General features: G+C 45.0%; 1 protein-coding gene across 2 annotated transcripts in view; it reads left to right on the plus strand.

The window, feature by feature from the left end:
* The window catches only part of Aco1 (aconitase 1), a 57,718-nt gene that overhangs the window by 29,333 nt on the left and 17,544 nt on the right, over positions 1-10,841 (plus strand). For both annotated transcript variants that reach the window (XM_031377055.1, XM_031377054.1), the window contains exons 5-11: positions 3,041-3,110; positions 3,215-3,398; positions 4,049-4,188; positions 6,206-6,377; positions 7,372-7,472; positions 8,308-8,424; positions 9,964-10,123. In XM_031377055.1, the coding sequence (XP_031232915.1) occupies positions 3,041-3,110; positions 3,215-3,398; positions 4,049-4,188; positions 6,206-6,377; positions 7,372-7,472; positions 8,308-8,424; positions 9,964-10,123 (944 nt within the window). The remainder of the gene's footprint in view (positions 1-3,040; positions 3,111-3,214; positions 3,399-4,048; positions 4,189-6,205; positions 6,378-7,371; positions 7,473-8,307; positions 8,425-9,963; positions 10,124-10,841) is intronic.

A 10,841-nucleotide genomic window follows, 5' to 3' on the forward strand; every position in this document is an offset into this window, starting at 1 on the left:
AAAACTGAAAGCAGTGACTAGAGTCCAGGAGTAATCACGTGTTACAGGAAAGAGGCCACCAGCCATGTAATGAGTCACAGTCTCACCTGTACTGGTAGAAATAATGTTTGGAATCTCTGCTCTGCTGTTCTTTTCAAAATAAGTTTAACAGACCTATGTTGTACCCATATTTATTCAATAAACTAGTAAATTTCAAAGAGAAAGTTTAATGGGTATGTAACTTGAATGCAATTACTAAGTGTGATAACACCTGAGAAGGAGCAAACACTCCTGACTTGGGAGCCAGAGGACTCTCCAGAGGGCCACTCAGTCAGAATCCTGAAGCACCCAGACCAAGGGGAAGATAAGCCGAAATATCGTCCCAAGAGAGGACAGAGTGTAGAATCTTAAGAGATGCTTACGGTGGTTTTCTTACGGTCGTGACCCTGAGAGTTAGGCTGGAGAATGTGAAGGGTCTAGAAAAGCAAGGTTCAGGTCAGGCTGAAGAACTGGCTTTTTGAAACAAAGGATTTATAGTGTATTAGAATATGGCAAGCTAATAATGATGTACGCATGTGGGAGACTTGGTGGTGATATGGAAGTGAGTCTAATGGACTGAGAAGCTAGCTGGGGCTACATTTATGATAAATGCTTTGGTAGTCATAGGCACTAGACAGAAAGAGGAAATCATCGATGAACTGTGTACAGATGGAGGAGAAAGATGTAGGAAGGAAGGCAGGGTATTAGGGTTTTCCCCTGGTGTACATGCAACCAGGGCAGGGAGAGACAGGCAGGAGCCAGAGGGCTGGAGGTCTCAGGAGGAACAGGGAGATGGGAAAGCTGAGGAATGGTGCTTGTATCCAAATGATCTGCTGATGTAGGTGCCTGCACTGGAGTCCTGCCTTGTTCCGCTCCAGCTCAGCCTCTCCTTTTTCCATGCCTTTCTTTGCCTTCCTCTAACATGTAAATACTCAGGCATATTCAGTTTCTCAATAGGATCAATACTTTTTTTTTTTTTACAAAGTTCAGAAGTAAATATTTCAGGCTTCAGTAGCCACATGCTATCTCTGTCATATAACCCATCCCCAATCTTTAAAACAGAATCATTCTTTGGGGATGAAGCATCTACAGTATTGAGCTGAATTCAGCACTGGAGCTAGAGTTTATAGACCCCTGCTCTACTGTCTCTCAGAAATTAATTACATTAGAGCATTCATGACACAATGTGGGGACAGGGTCAGAATATTCACTCAATGTGTTTTTGAGAGGTGATACATGCTGGCAGTTTTTAATCTATAAAAGCACAGCTCTGACTTTAAAAGGAATATAATATTTATTCTGAATCAAGTATGAGTTCTAGGAGTGTGGACGTGGGTTGTCTGAATGGCATGCTACATTGTGGAAGTGGTTATAAACACCTTTGTGAGCCAGTACATTTGCCATATACATTGGCAGGGATACCAGATAGGCAGGTTTCAGAAAACCGGGAACTCTGATGATGATGATCATAGATGTTGTCTGACATGCTTAGCTTTTCAAATAGTAGAAGCTAATGATCAGTTAATAACTTAAAACATTCCAAAGGCTTCCCTTGATAAAAAGAATGTTAGGTCAGAAGCAGAGGTGGGTGTTGCATAGCTGTTGAAGGAACTAATGATAGCCTAAGATAGTTTTAGCTCTGGGTCTGCAACATGCCAATTCTGTCCAACCAAATGGTTCTACTCAGCCAATCAGTGTCAATGTCAGGGAGTCTTTTTAAGGTAACGTTAGTTCACATCTTCTTCCCAAAAGTATCTGTGTAACTTTTCCCTGGCTGGCTCCCTTCGTCTTTCTGCCTGGATGGATGTCATTTCCTTCTTTCTGGAATCCTTGCTGGTCTGAGTTCATGCCCTTTCTGCACATTCCTGTGACATCCAGTATTACATGTCCAGAGTTAGTAAGAATGCTTCATCCTTGTTTGGCTCCTTCTCTTTGCTGCCAGGCCTACTGAGCAGGGGAAATGCAGGCTTTGCATTCTCAGTAGCTGGTTGCTAAGTGAAGGGCCCAGGGTGAAGTGGATTCTGGGAAACAGTCAGACTGGGGTTCAGATGACACCTCACACTTGATCAGTCGTCTGACCCTAACAACTCATCTGGCTTCCCTGGGCCTCCATGGCTGCTGCTGCGGGTTGTGATGATGACACAATGAGATGCAAGAGACAGTGTGGGGTTGGGGTAGGCATGAGGCCACCGATCCAGATACCTGGATCTCACCACCTTCTAGCTGAGCAGCACCCAGCAGCTTTAACCTCTGTGTATCTCATTCTCCTCACTTGAAAATGCATACATTAGTAGTGCCCCACTCAAAAGATCATTTTGGAGATTCAATGAAAAAATTACTCAAGCAGTTAGAATAGTAGCTGTTTCCCAGTAATGTCAGTAGTTAGTGATTATATAATGAGTGGAGCTTGTCTTGGATCTTAGCTGCTTAGTATCTCCTCATAGTCCATATGCAGACTGTGAGTGCCTTCCATATGCTAAACATGCAGAGTTGTGACTATGACTTAGTCTACCTGAATGGCTTTAAATAAACCTCTGCATGTGATCTGGGGTTTACAGTTGTTCATGGAGAGCAACCCTCTACATCAAGCCCAGTCCGAAAGACAGGAGACTGAGATTCTGATTGCAGTGGGCCATTGCTGTTCACTTTCTTCAGCATAAACACATGAGCATGGACCCACATGTGGCTCAGCAGAGAGAGGAGAAGCGGGTGTGTCTCTGCTGCTCATGTCATACATGTCTTGAGTTTGTCCCTAGGGTCAGACTTGGGGCTTAACTTTCAGTGGAATTGAGCTCATGTTTTTCTACCATGCTTAAGAGATTCAGAGGAATCACTTGTACCAGGTCAAATGTAACATGTGTTAGCAGCTTGTCTCAGTTTTCCAGCGGGTGAGAAAGGGATGTATACCAGCCTGCAAAGCTGTAGATGCAGTTGCTGTCTCACTGGCCCATCACCAGCAGGTTGGATGGGTAACATGCAAGACCGTGCAACTCATACAACTAGTTTGTTTTCTTTCTGACAGGGCAGACAGTTTACAGAAGAATCAAGACCTGGAGTTTGAAAGAAATAAAGAACGATTTGAATTTTTAAAGGTATGGACCAGAGTTCAGTTTCTCTGTTTGGTTTTCCGTGTTTGTGGAACCTGAGGAGAGGTGTGCCGACCATGTAAAAATGTTTTCCTGTTGTTCAATCCTAGTGGGGTTCCCAGGCCTTCTGCAACATGAGGATTATTCCCCCTGGCTCAGGAATCATTCACCAGGTGAATCTGGAGTATTTGGCAAGAGTGGTATTTGATCAGGATGGATGTTACTACCCCGACAGCCTCGTGGGCACAGATTCACACACGACCATGATTGATGGTCTGGGAGTTCTTGGTTGGGGTGAGTCTTCTCCCATATTCCTGTCATGTGTGTTCTTGTAGAGCGTGCACCTTCCTCACTGCTTGTGTCTGCATGGTCATCAGGAGCATGCACCTCCCTCACTGCCTGTGTCTGCATGGTCATGTGGAGTATGCACCTCCCTCCCTCACTGCCTGTGTCTGCATGGTCATGTGGAGCATGCACCTCCCTCACTGCCTGTGTCTGCATGGTCATGTGGAGTATGCACCTCCCTCACTGCCTGTGTCTGCATGGCCATCAGGAGCATGCACCTCCTTCCCTCACTGCCTGTGTCTGCATGGTGCTTTTTCTGCTCTACTTACTGCTGTATTTTCAGTGCCTAGAAGTGAAATTTACTTTCTATTTATAAAAGTAAACTGAATTAAGTTTAAGGATTTGTATAAGTGAAAATCAACTAGGTGTTTGTTAACAATGGTCCCTCATAAATCTACTCTCTATTAAGTGTGGCATTGAAGAGATTTTGGTACAGGTCTTGGGGGAAGGCACACTCTGTAGAGGGAATAGAGAAAAGTGAATGTTCCTTAGGGAAATACAGCTCCATACCAGGTAAATGTGCTGGCTGGGTTTCTTGAATCAGACTGAGGGACAGTGAGGACTATAAAAGCGTTACTCTGCTGTGCTGTTCACTGCAGGTGTAGGTGGCATTGAAGCAGAAGCTGTCATGCTGGGTCAGCCCATCAGCATGGTGCTTCCCCAGGTGATTGGCTACAAGCTCATGGGGAAGCCTCACCCCCTGGTAACATCCACGGACATTGTGCTCACCATTACCAAGGTAATGATGCGTGCGTGCGCGCACGTCTGTGTGTGTGTGTGCGTGCATGCATGTGTGCATGCGTGTGTGCATGTGTGTGCGTGTGTGTATGCATGCGTGTGTACATGAGTGTATGCGTGCGTGCGTATGTATGTGTGTGTGTGTGTATGCATGCTTGCATGTGCATGCGTATGTGTGTGTGTATGTGTTGCCTCTTCCATGCCTTAGAAAGCCAGTGACAAACAGGGAATAAACAGTGGAGTCTGTGCTCAAGAGAGACTAGGATACAAAGTTAATAGATATTAGAATAAGATAAAAGTGATTCTTGTGGTTATCCTTATTCTTTTCCTTAATTTTAAAAATTGTGAATAAGGCATACAGAAATTAAAATCATGTTTATAGTTCTGTCACTGAGATTTTTTTTCAAGACAGGGTCTTACAATATATCCCTGGCTGTCCTGGAACTCTCTGTAGATCAGGCTGTCCTCAGACTCACAGAGATCTGTCTGCCTCTGCCTCTCAAGTACTGGGATTTAGGTGTGTGTCACTACACTGGGGTCCTGGCCCCAAGATTTAAAGATATGATAGTGTCCTGCCAGATTTGCTTCTGAGTAAATGAATTTTATTATTTTTAGTGAATTAATGTGTCTTTATAATGAGCATGTATTTATAGTTCAGCAGATCTTCTCCTTCCCAGACATAATCACTGTGTTGAAGTTGAAAATTATTTCCACACATATTTTACACTTTTTTTTTTTTCCGAGACAGGGTTTCTGTATGTAGCCCTGGCTGTCCTGGAACTCACTCTGTAGACCAGGCTGGCCTCGAACTCAGAAATCCACCTGCCTCTGCCTCCCAAGTGCTGGGATTAAAGGCGTGCGCCACCACCGCCTGGCATATTTTACACTTTTGCTACAATTCTTTCGACATGGGTCTTTTTCTTTTGAGTTTTATTACATTTTTACCTCCCTACCTGTGTCTGTGAGGCAGGCCAAGACATGCATGGAGTACAGAGGATAGATAACCTTTGGGATTTAGTTCTGGCCACTGAGCCATCTCTCTGGCCGCACCTGGATTTTAAGTTACTTTATTATAACAGATATATCTACTAGTTGGAAAGTATTAGGGATTTTTCTTGAACTCTTGCAGGAACCCCCCCCCCTTTTTTTATTCACTTGTTTTACAAAAAGCATTCACTTAATTTTCCATGGAGCATGATTTGTGGTAGCAAGTATTGTGCATTATATCTTTAAGAACAAATTATTTACTTAAACACTTTGATTGTGTAAGAAATAAGGTGGTTTCATAGTCTTTATTTTAAACACTCTTCCCCCCTTAGTCATATAGTATAGAAGCCATGTGTATAGACCCTGTGCTGAAAAAGCCAAAAGGTTTTCTTTGGTCTAAAGTCTTCACAGACTTCAGACTTGAATTTATTTAAACACCACAAATTGTCACAGTATTTTTCAAAAATAGAATAACAGGGCTCACCCAAAAGTGTGGAAGAATACATGTAACCGAAGGGCTGCCCGTGCAATCTCAGCTGTCTGTGAAGCTGGCGTCCTGGGGAAGACAGGAGATGGGCGTCCTGTGGGATGTGTGGTAGCCAGAACTGGGCATTACGTGCATAAAAACAAATCATTTACCCAAATGCTGTGCTTTGTTCTGATGTTTGTCATTTAGACACCTTACCCTAGTGTTAGTCGCATTTTTTGCCATTTTTTTCTTTCTTTTTAAAAAATAAGGATAAATTGCTACAATCTCAGATTTACAGGAGAGTTGATGGAAAACTAGTAGAGTCCCACCCTCCTTCCCAGCTCCCCTGATGGTCACACCACAGTGGCCTTCTCAAAACTAAGGTAACATAGGTACAGTGCTCTAACTACAGTGTCGCCCGCCCCTCGGTGGTGTCCCTTTGCCATTCTGGGATCCAGTCCTAGATGCCTTGTTGCTTTGCAGGGGCATTGCACAGAAGTAGTTCTGTGTTTTGAACACGTGCTGTCGAGTCTCAAACTTTCCTATTGTTTCCCCTGTATAGCACCTCCGACAAGTGGGGGTCGTGGGCAAATTTGTGGAGTTTTTCGGGTCAGGAGTGGCTCAGCTGTCCATCGCTGACCGAGCTACGATTGCCAACATGTGCCCAGAGTATGGCGCGACGGCAGCCTTCTTCCCAGTTGATGAAGTTAGCATTGCATACCTGGTGCAGACAGGTAGGTGAAGGGCTGAAGGCAGAGAGGCTGGGAATGCCCACACCATGCTCTTGTGGAGGCAGAGTATGTTGTCGGATTTAAGGAGGTATGAAATGAGGCTGTGATGGCCAAGAAAAAAATGCTCTCTCTGGTACCCCAGAACCCAGATGTGTATGCTGGTTTTCAACTGCTGATTTCTTTATATTGACACAAGAAATCTTAGTGATGGTAACTGTTGTCTCTGGGGTGCCTTTTGGGTACCACCTTCATACATTGGTAGGGTAGATTGATGGATTATTATTTGCTTGAATAATAGAAGAGGAAGCCTAGACTCAGAGCTGTGTAATTAACCAAGGCTGATAAAGGAGCAGATCTAGAGTTGAAGGCTATGGCTGGTTTACTCAGAACGCCAGAGGATTCAAGCTTGTATTCCTGGCAACATGGCAATAGGGGTTAAGACATTAGATGTTAGATGCAAATTCAGATTATTGGTTCTGCCTTGTCATAGCTGCATCCCTTAGAGAATTTACCTGATCATTTTCCTGAGCTAGCATTTCCTCATTAGTAAATGAGAATAATAATAGTAATAACAATAGTACTTTTTTCATGGGGTCAGAGTTTGAAGTAATTCATTTGAAGCCCTTAATACACAGTGCCAGGCACACTGAAGTGCTTATGAGCCAGTGGACGAGGTGGTTGGTAATTATTTCAAGAAAGTAATGCTAAGAGTATCTGTGGCAAAGTTGAGGGCAGATGCATGGGTGGCATTGGGCAGTGCACTGAGGCTGTGGCTCCTCCTGAGAAGGAACGGTCACTGTAAGTGGAGCCAGGATCTCTTCTGTCCGCCTCATTTGGGAAGGGGTAGCAGGTAGTGCTGACGAGAAGCAGCCTGGAGGCCGAGAGAGCAGACACACGTTGGTGTGTATTCACACAGAGCTGCAGATGGGCTCTCGGAGAGCTTATGGCCTCTCACCAGGAAATAGTAACGTGCTTATTTGTTACTAATGCCATTTAGGCCGTGAGGAAGACAAAGTCAAGCACATTCAAAAGTATCTTCAGGCCGTAGGCATGTTTCGAGATTTCAAGGACACCTCTCAAGACCCAGACTTCACTCAGGTACGAGAGCAGCTACCAACTGACATGTTCTTTCTGAGGTCACAATTGCAGTGGTCTTCGTTTTCTCAGGGGCGGTCCGACTGTGGGAAACCGGTCTATGTGTTGTTGTTATAAGGGACAGAACAGGGTGGTGAAGGGTGAAAAGAATGAGAAGGTTAAAGACATAAACACACCAGTGACTTCTCAGTGTGGCTGCTGACTTGACCTCTGTGACTGTTGTGCCCCCTCACGCCTACTGATTGACACTTCTGCATGGCAGATTTTATTAAGGTAGCTGAGCTGTCTAAAGGCCAAGACCATCACTGTTACAGTCCTAGAAAGAACTGAAGGCACGACCATCTGAGTGGTTCTGCTTATCCAGTGATTTGCTTTATTTTCTAGGGGAAAAACTGAATCCATATTTTTCCAAGCATCCAAGATTAGAAAGTTAACCAGACTTGGGGTCTCAGTTGTCATGTATCAAGGGGAAAAAGTAGTCACTTGTCAGACCATTTTCTGCAGTGTTAGTGTGTGGGTCTATCCCTCAGTAGAAAGCCCATCTCAGCCTGAAGGCTATGCATAAGCTACTCTACAGAGTAGGGAGTGGAAGAGAGCAGGTAGCCTGTGTCCACCCTGTCTAGGGCTGCAGAGAGTCCTGCCAGCCCAGGCTACTCCTGTGCCCATCTTAATATTGGGAAATTAGTCTTGTACACTGTAAGAGGATTGCTGCCTCCCTAGGTTTGGAATGTGGCTGCATGTTTCTTAGGTTATTTATCATTGGGGCGTGCAGGGCCTCTGGTGTGGTTGTGCTGTTTTCTTTATGAAGTCTATCATTTCTTTTGGCTTGGGTGAACAGGTTGTGGAGTTAGATCTGAAAACAGTTGTGCCTTGCTGCAGTGGACCAAAAAGACCTCAGGACAAAGTTGCTGTGTCTGAGATGAAAAAGGACTTTGAAAGCTGCCTTGGAGCCAAGGTAGGGCGTCTGGACTCTGCCTGTGTCTTAGGGTCCAGGTGGAATCTCCCTGAAGCCTGGTGCCGAGGGCATTTCTTCTCTGTCCTAAATGCTTGCATGATTCTCCCATTAGCTATGGGCCCAGCTGCTTCCCTGCACCACGTGCCTGCCTATAAATATACCCCATTTATACATATATCCTTTTCACATGAAAGTCGATTTTCTACACTGTTGTCGGTCCTATTCACACACACTCTTTAGGTCCCTAGACTTTTGCTCTAGCCTCTGTGTATGTGGATGTCCCTGCTCCATCCCCTGACATCCTGTTCTGTTCAGTCCACAAAGTTCTGCTCAGATACCCTTCTCTGTAGCATGACCCCTAGCATCTCCTAGCAGGAAGTCATCTCTCCCTCACTTGAAACTTCATGGCACTTAGCTTGAAACCCATTGGGTGAGGCTCCGTATTCTTGAATTTAGATTTTGTTGCCTGTTGATTTCCCTTCCTGGCTGGTGCCTTTGAGCAGCATAAGATTTGCATTGTAATTGTTCTGTTACTGTACAAAGCTCCCAGCATGACGTCTGATGCTCCGTGAGTGTCTCCCAAATGAGAGGTTGAGATGGATTTTACCCACAAGGCATCAGCGTTATAAGGTTCAACTGTACTTTACATTACTGATCAGAGTAATTGAAAGTGATATTAATAAATATCATCTTCTCCAAATGTCCATGTGGTCAGAATCAATAGTCTCAGCCATACCCTCTGAACTGCATACTGTCAGGCATACCCACTGAACTGCACACTGTCAGCCATACCCTCTGAACTGCACACTGTCAGGCATACCCACTGAACTGCACACTGTCAACCATACCCACTGAACTGCACACTGTCAGCCATACCCTCTGAACTGCACACTGTCGGCCATACCCTCTGAACTGAACACTGTCAGCCATACCCACTGAACTGCACACTGTCAGGCATACCCACTGAACTGCACACTGTCAACCATACCCTCTGAACTGCACACTGTCAGCCATACCCTCTGAACTGCACACTGTCAGCCATACCCTCTGAACTGCACACTGTCAGCCATACCCTCTGAACTGCACACTGTCAGGCATACCCACTGAACTGCACACTGTCAGCCATACCCTCTGAACTGCACACTGTCAGCCATACCCTCTGAACTGCATACTGTCAGGTATACCCACTGAACTGCACACTAATGACTTAGGGCTCTTTGCAGGCTTACTTGTACCGTGTGTAGACTTAATCTCCTTGTTTTGAGGAGGGAAGAAAGCAATTGCTGAGCAAAGATTCAGGATTCACAACTGCCTTTGTGAATATTTAAAAAGAGTAAAGAGAAGTTGAAATTTTCTGGGCTGTTTCAAAGTTTACTCATAGAAGTATTTGTTCTGTTAACAGTTGGCACTTAAAATTATTACCGAAGTTTTTCCAAAGTGTGAAGTTTTGATCATATGTAATTTTGTCTTTATAGTAGACTGTGTGTGTCCTATTTCTTTCTTACTACATGGAATATTTTCAACCTTCCCTTTTCACAGCAAGGATTTAAAGGTTTTCAGGTTGCTCCAGACCATCACAATGACCACAAGACATTCATCTATAATAACAGTGAATTCACTCTTGCTCACGGCTCTGTGGTAATCGCTGCCATCACTAGCTGCACAAACACCAGCAATCCTTCCGTGATGTTAGGAGCAGGTGAGTGTGTCTGGCTCCAGCCTCTTTACAGAGGTAGACACTGATTGGCCCAGAAAGTTCCTATGCCACAAATAGCATCAATAGAAAATATCTGAAGTAGAATTTATAGTGTATAACAGCCTTGTTTTGTACTTAGCATAGAAAATAAGTAGAGGAAACAGGATTTCTGCTAACACTTAGAATCTGGGTCTGCCTGAGAAAGAAAGAAATAGAAGAAGAACCTGTTGTTGTGCCATTGACTTTGTTCCCATAAGGCCCACCTGGACGGTGAACTTTGCACTGTCTTGGTGCACTGGCAGATGCAGCTGGACTGGGGCGCAGGACACTGGCCGATCAAACTCCATGTGCCCAGCCTGTTGTGCAATGCTGAGAAGCAGTTAATAGTTGCATGCAAAGTTCAGTGTTAGAAGAGCTCCTTAGTTCAGATGTTTAGTCACCCTTGAGAGCCTACCTTGGGACCAGAGGCCAACGCCAACAGTTTTTCCTCGGTGGGCCAAAGGGAAACCATTTTAGAGTTCATCTTTGCCACCTAAACTTTCTGTACTTATCTGGAATGAAGCAGTTTCATCAGGCAACATCCGCAGCCCCCCTCCATCCCCAGGCCCACCCCTGCCCCATGCCTTCCTCATCGACAGCCCCCCTGCACCCCCATCCCCGCCCCCACCCCACGGCCTTGTCTCCTTGCTCCCTCACCTCTTTGCCCATGCCTTCCTCATCG

This window comes from Mastomys coucha, unplaced genomic scaffold (assembly GCF_008632895.1).
Source record: "Mastomys coucha isolate ucsf_1 unplaced genomic scaffold, UCSF_Mcou_1 pScaffold18, whole genome shotgun sequence".
NCBI lineage: Eukaryota > Metazoa > Chordata > Mammalia > Rodentia > Muridae > Mastomys > Mastomys coucha.